The sequence below is a fragment of the Otolemur garnettii genome, unplaced genomic scaffold (assembly GCF_000181295.1).
Source record: "Otolemur garnettii isolate 467f Iridium unplaced genomic scaffold, OtoGar3 scaffold00104, whole genome shotgun sequence".
NCBI classification, from domain to species: domain Eukaryota; kingdom Metazoa; phylum Chordata; class Mammalia; order Primates; family Galagidae; genus Otolemur; species Otolemur garnettii.
In genome coordinates, this window is record NW_003852499.1 from 5,378,697 (window position 1) to 5,392,790 (window position 14,094).

At 50.8% G+C, this 14,094-nt stretch overlaps 1 protein-coding gene across 3 annotated transcripts in view; it reads right to left on the reverse strand.

Annotated features, from left to right (window-relative positions):
- Nucleotides 1-14,094, reverse strand: part of TSPAN9 (tetraspanin 9) — a 198,329-nt gene that overhangs the window by 66,604 nt on the left and 117,631 nt on the right. For all 3 annotated transcript variants that reach the window (XM_023517088.1, XM_023517089.1, XM_003796433.3), the window contains one exon: nucleotides 12,191-12,270. In XM_023517088.1, the coding sequence (XP_023372856.1) occupies nucleotides 12,191-12,253 (63 nt within the window). In that variant the 5' untranslated portion in view covers nucleotides 12,254-12,270. The remainder of the gene's footprint in view (nucleotides 1-12,190; nucleotides 12,271-14,094) is intronic.

The window sequence follows — 14,094 nt, forward strand, 5'->3', positions numbered from 1 at the left end:
GGGCAGGATGAGTTCCCGAAGTCACAATTAAGAGGCATCCCTGGTTTTGAGGGATATTGGGGTGGGGGGGAGGTGTGCATGTTGTTTTCTAAAGGAGTGAGGCTGGGAGTACAAGCTGGGGTCAGGGGCTAAGGGAGGCAGGCTGTTGCTGGGGCTGCCCTGGGTAGAAGGGGGCGGCTAAGAGGGGAGTGACAGAGGTGGGGGGAACAGCAAAGACTGTTCAGGGGCTTGGGGGAAAGCAGCGGGGAACAAGAACACTCTTCCTGACTGCTAGAGGGAGGAATTGGAACAATCGTAATTAAGGCTTCTAACAATAGGAAGGGAGCCACGACAGTTCTGCGTGTCAAACAAGGTGCTGAGCTCCCCTCCAGTAGTGAGGGTGCTTAATAAAGCAGCCCGCCCCCTCATTACCTGCTTAGCAGGCGTGACAGCCCTCCCAGGAGGCAGCCGAGCGTGCAAACCTCTCCTGCTCAGACTCAGAAAGCACTTCCATTCCGTCCTACCCTGAAGCGGGAAATCTAGTAACAGGGAAGATTCTCTCCCTGCCACTAAGCAAGGAACTCCAGGTCCAAAGAGTCAAAAGCACCCAGGAGCATGTCCAGCCTGGCACCCAGGAGCTCCTGTCCCGGCCCAGCCAGCCCCAGGGCAGCGCCCAACTTCCAGGACCTTCAGGAAGCAAATTCCAACACAGTAAGGACATAGTCAGTCCCGGCCAGGGAGTCATCCCCTCAATCTCAGCCTCAGTTTTCCCACCTACAAGACATAAAGGAATCCCCTGAGTCCATCACTCTACCAAGGCCACTGTAAAGGTAAGGAAGATTAAGTATCTCAATAATCATCAGCTCTCAAAAACACAAAAATAACTAAAAAAATTTATCAAATCACAGAATGTCCAGGCCTGAAGGAGCCTGGACTCCTTCAAGAGTTTTGTTTACTGTTTGAACCTAAAATAGTATATCCAGAATAAGACATTCACACATACTAATAGAGATGAGCTGGTCCAAGTCTATCATTTTCCAGAGTAGAAATGAGGCCCAGAGAGGGACATAACCTTCCCAGCGTCACACAGCTAGTTAGCAACATACCTGGGACTAGAACCCAGGTCTGGGACCAATCCCCTGCCTTCTCCCACTCCACCACTCCAATCTCAGGTCCAACAGAGAGTTAACTGACATACACCTTATGTGAAACCTGCACTCCCACCCTTCTAGAAGTGGGCAGGACATACGGGATGCATGGCGGGACACCCCAGAACTGCACCGGGTGTAGAGTGGTGGCCCTGCCTCACGCAACAAGTTGTAGGGAGTGTCCACTGAGTTGGGAAGAGGGAAAGCTAACCAGCAATGCTGAAATCTCATCAATATTCCTCCTACAGCTCCTGATTCAGACCCACAAGCCTCACGGAGTGGCTTTTATGAAGCCTGCACTTTTCACACAGACACCTCTCCTCCCCATAGGCAGGCTGAGAAAGTGGCAGAAGAAGGGGGCCAGAGAGGAGAAGGATGGAGCCTCCTGGAGGTTCTCTTGAGCTGCCATAAAAGGTAATGAAGGGAGCCCCTTGTGCACTTGGCTCCTCTTCTGACTGCATCAACGTTCCTCCCAGCCCCCTTGCCCTCCCCCAGAGTCTCCAACCTCCTCCCCAACTGGGGCTATGTGCCCTGGGGGCGGTTACGATGGGTGGACTAAATGGCTCAGACATCACACAGCTCCTGCCCAGAGCCCAGGCTCATCGGCCTGACAAGCTGTCACTCTGATTTGGGTCCTATGAGCTCTTGCTAACAAACAAGTAAAGGCTATATTGAGAGGGTGGTAGATAAGGTCAGGCTTCAGAATTCACCTGACCTCACTGTGCCTATCAGATATTGAGACTCATCATAAGGTTCTAGTAATTAAGACAGTGTGGCACCAGGACAGACAAACAACACATTTGAAAAGTCCTAGGCATATATGGAAGCACAAGCACCATGACACGTCTATGGGGAAAGGGGGGAATAATCAACAGAGCTGGAACAACCACTCACTGTATGGAGAACAGAAGGCTCTGGATCCTTGTCGCCAGCAACTACAGTTGCCTTAGGGGGCCCTGTGCCAACTGGCTCTGGTCCCACAATCTCTAGACCTTCTACCACCTGGAGGTTTCTAACATCCTTCCCAGTATGATCCAAAGTTCTATCACTGAGAAAAATCTTCTCCAACAGGCAAACTGTTCTACCTAAACAATTCCTTGTATGCTACAGAGATGGCGCGAGAGCCTTTGCAATAGCCCCTCTCCCTAGCTTCCAATGTCACCTCATTTCTCCTGCCTCCTCCTCCTCTTCCTCCTTCCCTCTGCTTGTCCACAGTCCCACTCCCCTGCAGGTCTCCTCCCACTCCTGCCTCCTCTTGAGTTTTACATCCTCCACTCTCCAGTTCTTGAGCCCTCTCCTTTCTACCCTTCAATGTTCCCTGGAGTCTGGCTCCCACATAAAGGCTGCCCCAATCAGAAAACAGATGGCAGGTGCTAAATATGGACATTGCCAATTGGCCCACCAAATTAAGTGAGAGTACTCAGCACTATCCCTGGGTTCATCCCCGAGCTGGCTAGAGGACTAGCTGGCTCCTCCACACTCTCTTTGCTGGGTGCCCTGTTCACTCATCAGGTCTGCAGTTGTATGTACATAATAGCTCAGCTCAACCCCGAGGGAAGGAGGACGGCAAAGCATTGAAGATCACAAGTCTCTGTATAAGAGAAAATGTGTAATAGAAAGGCATTAAAGGGCACGGCGCCTGTGGCTCAAGTAGCTAAGGCACCAGCCACATACACCTAAGGTGGTGGGTTCGAATCCAGCCCAGGCCCGCCAAACAACAATAATGGCTGCAACCAAAAAACAGCCGGGCGTTGTGGCGGGCGCCTGTGGTCCCAGCTACTTGGGAGGCTGAGACAGGAGACAAGCTTGAGCCCAGGAGTTGGAAGTTGCTGTGAGCAGTGAAGCCATGGCACTCTACCCAGGGGGACAGCTTGAGGCTCGGTCTCAAAAAAAAAAAAAAAAAAGAAAGGCATTAAAGAAGGCCTAATAGATGGGAAAATATACCATGTTCATGAATAAAAACACAGGAGTAGAATACAAATTGTATTCATGAATAGAAATACGAAGACAGCAATTCTCCCCAAGTTGATAAATAGATGCAATGAAAGGCCAACCAAAATACCAACAGAGTTTGATAACTGATTAATAAATTGATTGGGTTTGGGGACAACTAGACAAACTGATTCTAAAATGTATGCAGATGTAAAGCCAAAAGCCAAGAACCACCAAAACACTCTCGAAAAAGCCTAAGATGTGAGGTTGTGCCCTATTAGATATTGAGACTCGAGTTCCAGTAATTAAGACAGTGTGGCACCAGGACAGACAAACAACACATTCGAAAAGACCTAGGCTTATATGGAAACACAAGCACCACTACATATCTATGGGGAAAGGGGGGAATAATCAACAGAGCTGAAACAACCATCTGTGTCATACACAGATGTAAATTCTAGATACATAAAGGACTTAGACATAAAAAGAAAAACTTTCAGAAATCAGTATAAGAACTCATCTTGAGTCATTTATTCATTCATTCAATAATTCATGAGTGCTAATTATATTGTGACAAGTACTGCCCTATTCCCGGGAGATAAAGACATCCATGAGATATTATGTGTTTCTTAATACATAATTTAAAAAGTCCAATCAAACAAGGAAAAGACACTAATAAAAGTAGCTACATTATAATAAAGAATTTCTGTTTATACAAAGACCCCACAAAGAAAGTGAAAAAATAAACTATAAACTGGAAGATATAAACAGTGTTTACAATACATTCAATTGACAACAAATTTGTATCCAAAATATAAATAAAACTCCTAAAAATCATTCGAAAAAACCAATGCAATCAAAAAATGGACAAAAGATCTGAACTGCCATTCACAGAAGAACGGGGAAGGAACATATGAAAAGATGTTCACTGTTCACCAGTCATCAGAGAAATGCAAATTAAAACAATTAAAATATAGCATTTTACACCCACTGTATTGGAGAATGCCAAAAACTTTCCATTTTGAATTGACATTCCACTGGTGCAAATGTCAAGTGATAAATCCACCCTGGAAAACAATTTGGCATCATCTAGTAAAGGTGAAATGCACATATGTATCCTACAGCTCTGCAATGCCCCTTCTATCCCTTGCTATCAGTACACCTAGAGCAGCATTCCTCAAAGTGCCGGGCATGGAAATGCTCAAGGCTTAGAAACTTTCGTAGCAATCTGATATTGCCAGAACATTTCAGCACACAATCAGTGACTCATTCAGGTGCAGATGAATGAACTTGTCAGGTGAGTCACAAGTGCTCCAAGCTGTGTACTAGTCATGCACAGCAGGACCACCTCTGAGAAGTGGAAATCTAAAAGACAGCCCTTTTACCGCAGATACTTCCGGAAGCACTGTCTGAAAACTCTTGCATACGTTCACCAGGATATTTAAACAAGAATGTTGAGCCAGGCACAGTGGCTCAGGTCTGTAATCCTAGCACTCTGGGAGGCCCAGGCAGGAGGATCTCTTAAGCTCAAGAGTTCAAGACGAACCTGAGCAAGACAAGACCCCATCTCTAGTAAAAATAGAAAAATTAGCCAGGCGTTGTGCTGTGGACCTGTAGTCCCAGCTACTTGGGAGATTGAGGCAGAAGGATCACTTGAGCCCAGGTGTTTGAGGTTGCTGTGAGCGAGGCTGAGGGCTTGGCCCTCTAGCCCAGGCAACAAGCAAGGCTCTACCTCAAAAAAAAAAAGAAAGAAAGACTGTTACAGAAGCAGAAGCATTGTTTAAAAGAAAAGAGAAAATAACACAAATGATCATCATTAAAGGAATATACTAGAGCACACTCAGAATGAAATACTACGGAACAGTGAAAATGTATGCACCAAAGGCCACACCCATCAACATGAATGAGCCAAGAAACACAATGTTAAATTTTAAAAATATACTCAGAATGATTTCATCTATTGGAAGTTTAAAAATAAGCCAAAGCAGAGAATGTGGTGTTTAAGGATGCCTACAAAGGTGGAGTAGGTGTCACATAACATTCAAAAATAATGGTTCTCTCTGAGAACGTTATGGGGGGACACACAGAGGCATCATGGGTACAGGAGGTGCTTTACTTCATAAGTGAGGTAGCAGGGACCTGTTTGATCTTTTTTTGCATTACATGATGGTACATATGATATATTTTACAATTTGGAAAAACTTGAAGTGGCTGTGTTTCTGGTTGGGGAAGGGACCTGGGCCTGGAACCCCTTCTGATCAGCCCAGGTCACAGGCCGTGTGCCCAACATGTACCAGAGGCACCGAGTTCAACTACTCGGGTGGCTGAGGCAAGAGAATCACCTAAGCCCAAGAGCTGGAGGTTGCTGTGAGCTGTGATGCCATAGCACTCTACCAAAGGCAACAAAGTGAGACTCTATCTCTAAAAACAAATAAAATAAATAAAAAATAAAACAAGCCTCCCTGCATGGGACTATGCAGTAAGATAACCAATGCAAGGGAACACTTGAAACCCTGAAGCCTCCCCTGCCCCAGGGCTTCTCCATTTCTCCTGGGAGCCTTCCAAGCTTACTGGGTCCCAGGGGAAGAGAAGACCCTATCTGAATGGAACCAGGGATAGAAGAGATTTCAGAGCTCCCCTGAGGTCCTATGACCAGACAGAGTCAGGGTCTGAAGCCAGATCTCAACCTTTTGCTGCTCCCCACAGCTGAGGATCTGCTCCCCCACCTGACCGTGTGCCATTTTTAACGTCCCTGCCAGGATCAGACCCCAACCCCCCACCACTTCTGCTGGCAGATTAGCTTTCAAATGTGAGCAGGGACAAAGCTGGCTCAGAAGACTTAACTCTGCCCGACGGGTTTAGCTCAGCTTCAAAGCTTCCTAACTGGAACCAAATAAGCGGGCATATCACAGCTGGAAGGGAGAGGCCGGAAAGGGGGAGAGAACAGGGGCATCTCTCTAAAGTTGGATTACCTACAGCAAGGGCTTGAGCCCAAGTGACACAGCAAGACCTGTCACAGCAGTCATTGCCAGGAAACAAAACAGCCCCGGAGACCAACTGAAGAGCACCCCCAGGTGTTGATGCATACCTTCCCACAGGCCAGCACCTTCTCGACCTCAGAACCCATTCTAAACTCTCCACCCCTGGAAGCCACTCCCTACATTTCCCATATGCAGGAGGCTCCATCTCTCTCCCTGGGCTGCTGGCCTTCCCTGGGCATAGGCTCTGGGTCAACTTGCTCATCATCTCCCCCACACCCTTCTCCCTTACCTGGACCCATGTTTCATCTAAACAGCAAATTCTTATTCATCCTTCAAAATCCAGGATGTCGCTTTCTGTACTTTGGTATCTCTGTATCTTGTCTCTATTCAGCAGTATTATTTACTCCATTAAGGAGTCTAGTAACCACCTACTGCTCAGAACTGTAATTATCTGTCTAAGTGTCTGACTTCTCCATGGAACTCTGAGCCATTCAAAGACAGGTACACCAATAAATGATCAAGGACACACTGGCCACTGTGTCCATCAGCCCTTCAACAGAAGAAACAGCCACTAGTTACTGATTCTTTTTTTCAAACTAACAAAAAAAAAGCAAAACTAAGGCTCTTTTTCCTCCCCTTTCTTTCTGATGGACGCAAACATTTCAGAAAGGGAGGTCAGACAACAATTAAGCAGGGGTGGGGGAGAGGCAAGGACAAGTGAAGTCAGGCCGCCAGGTTCTGGGTCCAGGTCTATGGCTGCCCCACCCTAGAATATGGGAGCAGCAGGAGGTGTCCCTATCACCCTCTCCTGGCAGCCCTATGTTCAAATGCCCAGTGCAGGGCAGGCCAGATGACCTCCCGATTCCACAACTTCCTGGCACGAGAAAACTGATCTGCCCTGTGTGAGCCCAGTCAAGCCCAGGCTCTCACCAACTGGAGGCTCGTGTGCGCAGAGCGGGCATTCAGTAAATAGTTGCAGCGTGAGTGAATGGACTCAATTGGGACCCCAACAGCCTGGTAAGCCACAGAAGGCCTAGGGCCACAGAGCCTGCTGCCAAGTTCAGTCAAGGGCGGCCAGGCACACAGAGGGAGAAGCAGAGGAGGCTGAGGCCCCTGTACTCATGGAGGGCCAGGATAGGGGCCTAAGAGACCTTTGCTTAAGCTAGAGAGAGCTGCTCACCCAGGGACTTTCTCTTTCCTACCTTCCTCCTCCCCACCCCCTCCTGATTGACACCAGTGCTAGCTCTGACATGATTTAAAAATAGATATTAAGACAAGGAAGTTTAATTTTTAATGCTGTGGAAAGGAAGTGAACACAGAACTGGCATTCCCCTCATGGCAATGTTCCAGGGGTCTCAGGGTATCTGCCACAACTTTCATCTGTCCCTGTGCCCCCATGTAGAGCCACATACGATCCACCCTTGAGATCTACTTACAGCAGCCCCCTGGGAAAGCCTGGAACCCTCTGCCCCTGAGCACTGTAAAAAGGCCTGAAATGCCTCTTGCACCCAGGTTAGCCTGCTTCTCCTCTGCTGGAGAGGCAGGATCTGAACACAAACCCCTCAAGCCCACTCACATACCCTCAGGACAAAAGGCCCCCCACAGGGTCCTTACAACACTCCAAGCCACCTGACACAGTTCAGAGCCCACAGAAACACTCAAGATGTGGCCAAGCTAGTACCAAACATGTGCCATCAACTCAGCTGGAAAGTCTTGACCACACTGCCTGCACCCAAAGGCAGTGAGCAGTCTGAGCAGGGCCTGACCCCACTTAAGGGAGCTTAATCAGAGCCCCATCAGCACCCTGCCCAAGGCCACCCCATGCCAACCTTTCCCCTGCCCCAGCAGGCTCACTGCGCACTGTCTTCTCAGCTAATTAGCCTTCATTAAGGGAGCCATCCACAAGGAATAGACTTTCCAATGGGCCAGAATGTCACTGCTCTGTCAGCCGTGATTTAAAGTGATGGGACAGCTCTGCTGGCAAGCATGAAAAGTGACCATTATCCTGAGTGGCAGCTATCCCAGCAGCCCTAACCCCACCCTTGCCCCTCCATAGCAGACAGCAGCTTGATTTTAGGCTGGGAGGAGCTGGGGTAGACATGATTAAGAAGGGGACATATGCTGCCACCACGCAGAAGTCCCCATTTCAGCCTACCCCATGTGCTCTCTCCTCTACTAGCCTTTAAAGTCCTGAGCCTTCTGTAGCTCAGCAGCTAGGGCGCCAGCCACATACACTGGGGCTAGAGAGTTCAAACCCAGCCCGGGCCTGCCAAACCACAGGAAAAAAAAAATAGCTGGGCATTGTGGCAGGTGCCTGTAGTCCCAGCTACTTGGGAGGCTGAGGCAAGGGGATCACTTGAGCCCAAGAGTTTGAGGTTGCTGTGAGCTGTGACGCCACAGCATTCTACCAAGGGTGACAATAGTGAGACTCTGTCTCAAAGAAAAATAAAATAAAAAACAAAGTCCTGAGCTTCATTTGCTCTTTTGGACAGGCTTAGATTCATTTAATCTCTACCTGGAGTATTCTACCAGATAAGCCTGGAAGGACCCAGGGATAGCAATGACTGAGGGAGATGCTCCAAATGGTTTCCACTACCAGGAGAAATACCCTGGGGTGGGTATGCTCACTGGTAGACAGGACTTAGCAAGGGGAACCCTTTGTCCCAATTCAGGTCTCCTATTCCCTATCCACTGAGAAGCCAGCATTCTCTTGGGCCCTAAGAATCAGGGTGGGAGATGCCAGAGACAAAGAGGTACGACTCAGTCAGGAGTCCATAGCCCCACAAATGCCGCACTTCCGGGTGCTCCACACTCCTACAGAACACGGGGCTCCAACATGGCCAGCACTGCCTAGCTGAAGTCATGTGCAGTGCCAGAAGCGGACCTGGATCCCCAGCAGCAGGCAGGCACGCAGCAGTATGTTAGGCACCTGCTCTTTTCTCAGTGAGGAGGAGGAGCCCCAGCACAGGGCTCTGCCTCCTATCCTGCCCCCAGTGACGTCACCCAGGCCCTCACCAATACCAGTGCCGCAGAAGCTCCACCCAGTGGCCAGGAACCAGGCTCCCGCACACCCGGGGAGGGTTGCAGTATAAGGCAGCTGCGCCTCTCCTCCGCACTGGAAATCCTCCCATCAGGCTTAGAGGAGATAGGGGGTGTGGCAGCAGCAGCAGCGGTGGGTTTGGATAACTACCAGGTAGGCTCCAGGATCTATGGAAAGAGCTGTATCTATTGACTACAGTCCTCAGGTTCAATTCTAATGTTTCAGAAATGCCTCCTTTTGGGATTGGAGCCATAAGACTAGAACAAGTGATGGCTACATAATTCCTAACAACTGCTCCCAATCCCAGAGGGCTGGCCATGACCAGTGCTGCTTACTCCCCTGCACCGGCGCGGCAACAGAGGCCTCCCAGGGACCTTCCCATCAACACTCCACCCACCTTGTAGGTTTTCTCTTCTCATTTGGCTCTTTGCTCCCTCCCCTATATCAGGCCAAGCACCTGCCTGCAAGAAGTCTTTGTATGAATGGAGCACAGTGAACCACCACCTCCAAATCCTAACACTCTGCTACACCTGCCCAAAACACAGTGGCCAAAACTCTTACACACGCAAGCACCTATTTCTCTTCTGAATCTCCCATCTTTCCTAAAGTCTGTGTCTTATTTCATTATCTCATATACTACTAGCATAAAAGAACTGGGTCTTTGAGACTCAATTTTTCCCAGTTTATAGCATGTCATGGGAATTCTGAAAATATTAAGTAATTACAAAAATCAGAGGCTAGAGAGAGCAACTCGCTGCCTGATAAGAAGGTATAGTCAGCACCTGCCAGTTAGGAAAAGAAAGCAGGTTCTCTCACTGTAGACCATAAAAGGACATTTCATCAACTAGTTCATTAACCTCTGCCAAGCGTTTAAGGGAAAATGTAAACATCACTTGTCACCCATAGAAAAGGTATGAGAAGAGCTTTTATCAGAGGCAAATGTGACATTTAACTTCTCTTCCCCATCAAGCAGGACTCGGGAACCCATTCTGCATAATAACATGTTGCAACTTACCACTCTGGCCCTCCATTCACTCACGAATGTATAGTAAGTGTCTAGTATGTATGTGCAGGGCACAGACCACCGTGCTGGCCTGTACGGAGGTCCAGAGGTCCGAAACCAAGCTGGGCCCATCAGGGAGAAGGCAGGCACCATAAAGTTATTCCAGTTCTGGCCAGCAGGTGGCGGGGTGGGGGTGGGGAGAAGCGGGTGCAGCTGAGTAGGGTTGACATGCTAAAGGCACTGAGCTTCTCCCAAAGGGTCTTTCTAATCAGCATTGATCCATGCAAGGTGGGGCAAAATAGAAAGGCAGGTTGAGACTATGAAAAAGGACAGAGAAGAAAGCTGTGAACAACCAAAAGGACAGCGTAGATGTGAATCCAAAAGCACCCAAGAAATACACACCAGTACTTGGCTGACACAGACGCTGGCAAATGAGTCAAAGAAGCAGGAGGCACTTGCCCACAAGGCAGCTACAAAGTCATTCTCGACATTCCAATGGTGCTAGCCACCAGAAAAAGCAATTAGAATATCTGCCCCAGCTTCCATAAAACCCTAACCACATGACAGGTGATATCCTAACAGCCGTGGCTGGATGACCCCAGCCCGTGGAGATTAAGTAATTTCAGACCAGTCTTCTTGGAAAAACAGCAGTGTCCCAGGTGGGGAAGGGGAATTCTCTCCACAGAGAATCATGCATTCGTTCACTACCTCCCCACTCAGGATGTCACTAACTAGTGAAGCGGTAACAGTGAGGGAGACCATCATACAACCTCTGCAAGACCAGAAAGAAAGCCCAGTCCTTTAAGGATAAAGTACTTTGTCTAAGGTCACACAAAAGCTAATGCAGGACCAAGACCAGAACCCAGTCGCCTTCCTTCCCAGCCCTGATCTTGCACTTCTGCAGGAAAAGTTGCCCCCTCCACATACACACCCTCCCAAGAAGTTTTTCAACTAAAATGGGTCACTCCACACAAAAGCTGAATACTAAAACTGCACCGTCCCTACCCAACTTCACTCTGAATGACTTTCTCCTGCCCTCAATGCTCTTCCTAGACCACAGGCAGCTGACAGCCTCCCTCGGGCAGGACAGACCCTGGGGCAGAGCCAAACATCTGTGCTATGTCCCTGCTCTGGTGAAGAAAGGCAAAGGCAGCAGTCAGGATGAAAGAACAATGAGAAACAAATTTAACAAGTTTTCAAATCTGCCTAACTAGTACTTCGTATGCACACACATGTGTGTGCACACACGTAAGCTCCAGAATCATACACAGAACAGAGAACAATTCCAAGCTGCCCTAACAGCTGATACTTTCTCTAGAAAATAATCACTTAGCAAGGACAGGGGCACCAGATTGTCTCTTTTGTCCCTTCCAATCACTGGGGCTCCCAGAACCTAGGAGCACATGGCCAGCCAGTTCCCTGCTAGTCCACTGCAATCCCTCAAAAGCAGCAGCCAGCCACCCGATGGCAGCATCCTCCGATAGCATCCCCCCGCACCCCTCCTTTCCCATACAAGCCCCCACTCCGGGGCATATCTGAGGGCAACCAAGTCCATCAGCTTGGGGCAGGGGCTGCTCCGCCTTTTCCTGGGAGTCATTGAAAGGAGTGGAAAGAAGTAGTCTCTATGTCCCACACCCTCGGCTCCATCCCACTCTCATAAAATGCTACATACTGAATTCCTGCTCATTCAGGAGAAACACAAGAAGAAACTCAGAAAACCATCCTCACTTGTACCTATCTCCAAATTGGGGTCACAACTGTTAAAAATTCTGACCCCACACCCAGGGTGCCCAGTGGGAAGCACTTCCAGAATGGATTTTCTTATAGAGGAAGGAGGTGGTGGCAAACTTTGCCAGCCTCCTCGGAGTAGAGCGAATCTCCTGGAAGACAAGCAAGTTGGAGGCCCCCAATAAGCCACCCAGGAGAAGGAGAAAGGAAGAGAAAGATACATAGAAGCAGGGCAGGGGACGATTTAAAGGGAAGGGGGGAAGCACATTTAACCTCGTGCAGAAAGGGAAGCAATGCAGCACGTTAAAGATAAAAGGTATCACCCTACGGTGAGCAGAGAGGACAGGAGGGCAAAGGGAGAGAGAAACGAAGGACTTACCCAGAATATCAAATTGAAGAGGAACATCATGTACTTCAAGCAGCAGAGGCAGCCCCTGGCCATGTTGCACTTCTTAAATTCTAGGAGGAACACAAAGGACAGGTCCAGGTAAAACACCACGTACTTGCTGCCTTTGGGTGCATTGTACTTGTCGGTCTTAACGCCGGCCTCGGCGCGGCTCTGGCCCCGGGAGCTAGCGGTGCCGTAGAAGGCGCCCGCGGTGAAGCCGCGGCCGAATGGGCGGCCCGAGGTGGACGGCTTAGCAAAGTCCGAGTCTTTGCTGTCCAAAGATGGACTCCGGTGGATCGAAGAATCCTCGCTACTCGACTTCTCCATGCTCTCGTCGTTCCCGGGGGGCGCGAGGGGCGGGGGGCATCGCTCCCAGAGTGGGACAGAGGGGGCGCCCAAGTCGGGGCGGGCTGCGAGCGGGCTGGTGGAGCCTTGCACGCCCCCACTCTGCACCCGGGCACACTCGCAGCTGAACCCCCGCGCCCAGGGGAGGCTGCCTCTAGGACTGCTCCCGACTGCTGGCCGGCTAGCCCGGGAGGGCTCTGCGGCGCGGCGCGGCTCTCTGCGCGCCTGTGAACGCTCTCCGGGAACCGGCTTGCCGGCGTAACTTAGTGTCTTTGGGGAGGCTGCTCGACTCCTAGCTGCACCAGCCGCTCCGCGAGAGGCAGAAGGGCACGGGATCCAGGCTCCCCGAGCACACCTCTCAACCCAGCCCCAGCGCTGAGCCCGACTACTTTGCCCGCGCTCCGCCTCCCCTCGCTCCGCGACTTTGCGGAGCTGCAGCGGGCCTGGGCTGCCCCGGCGAGCGGCGGGCAGTGCCGAGGGATCCGCCGCAGCTGCAACCGCTGGGCTTTCCCTGTGAAATCCCAGCCCCGACTCCGACTCCGAAATCGCCTGGAGCCCCCTCCCCCAGTCCTCGGCCCCGCCCCCTGCCTTGCATACAACCAATGGGCGCCTGGCCTGCCGGGCCCCGCTGGGGAGCCACCCCCTCCCCAATGACACAATATCTTTTATAGGATTAGCGTTCTGCCTTGTGCCTATACAAGTGCGCAGCGAACCCTTGCTAAATGTCAAGGGCTCTGTGGCTGGGGGGTGAACCAGAATCTTCATCGGAAAGCACTGGTCTCTTTTACCCGAGAAAGGGGGTGGTGAGAGGAAGGTGATGGTTGGAGGTACCAACGACCCAAGGAAGCTAGCCAAAGGAAAGGTCTAGAGGGGAACGAAAGAGCCGCCACTGTCGAGCTGGACGCCACCCTCTATGCACACGGGGCCTATCTGCCCCGAGGCACGCGGTCTCCCGAACTATATCTACCCACCTACACACACACACACAAGCCCCACGTGGGTCCGACTACCGCGCGCAGGGGAAGGGACCGCTAGGGAGGCGCGAGGTGTGGGAAAGCGCTAAGGCCTCCGCGGGCGCGCGCTACCCGCCCCGTGCACGCGCGCACGCGCGCGCACGTGTACACACACACACAGAGCTCCACCAGACTCCTGCAGCTGCGCGAACCCCTGTCCCCCGCGTTCCCGGGTAGCACGCCGCACCGACTCGGACCCTGGCCTGGCAGACAGGGGCAGGTGGACGAAATGAGGTTCTGCCCTGACTTTCTCCATCCTGCCTACGCCCAAAGTGATGTAGGAGTGCTCTGGGCTGGGTCCTCTCCCCGTGAGGAGTGCACGAAAGGGGCTGATCAGAGGAGAGGCAGGAGGATTGCTCTTGCTAGGGGCTTGAGAACATCCAGGAGCAGCTGTCATCCTACTGCAAAACACTGCAATAGGGCAGCCTCCCATAAGTTTGCACTGCAAACCCGGAGCAAATGATGAAGGACAGGGGGCAGGGAGCCCGGCTCTCTTTTCTGCCGCCCTCCCTGTCGCTCAGCAAGGGAGTGCTGAGG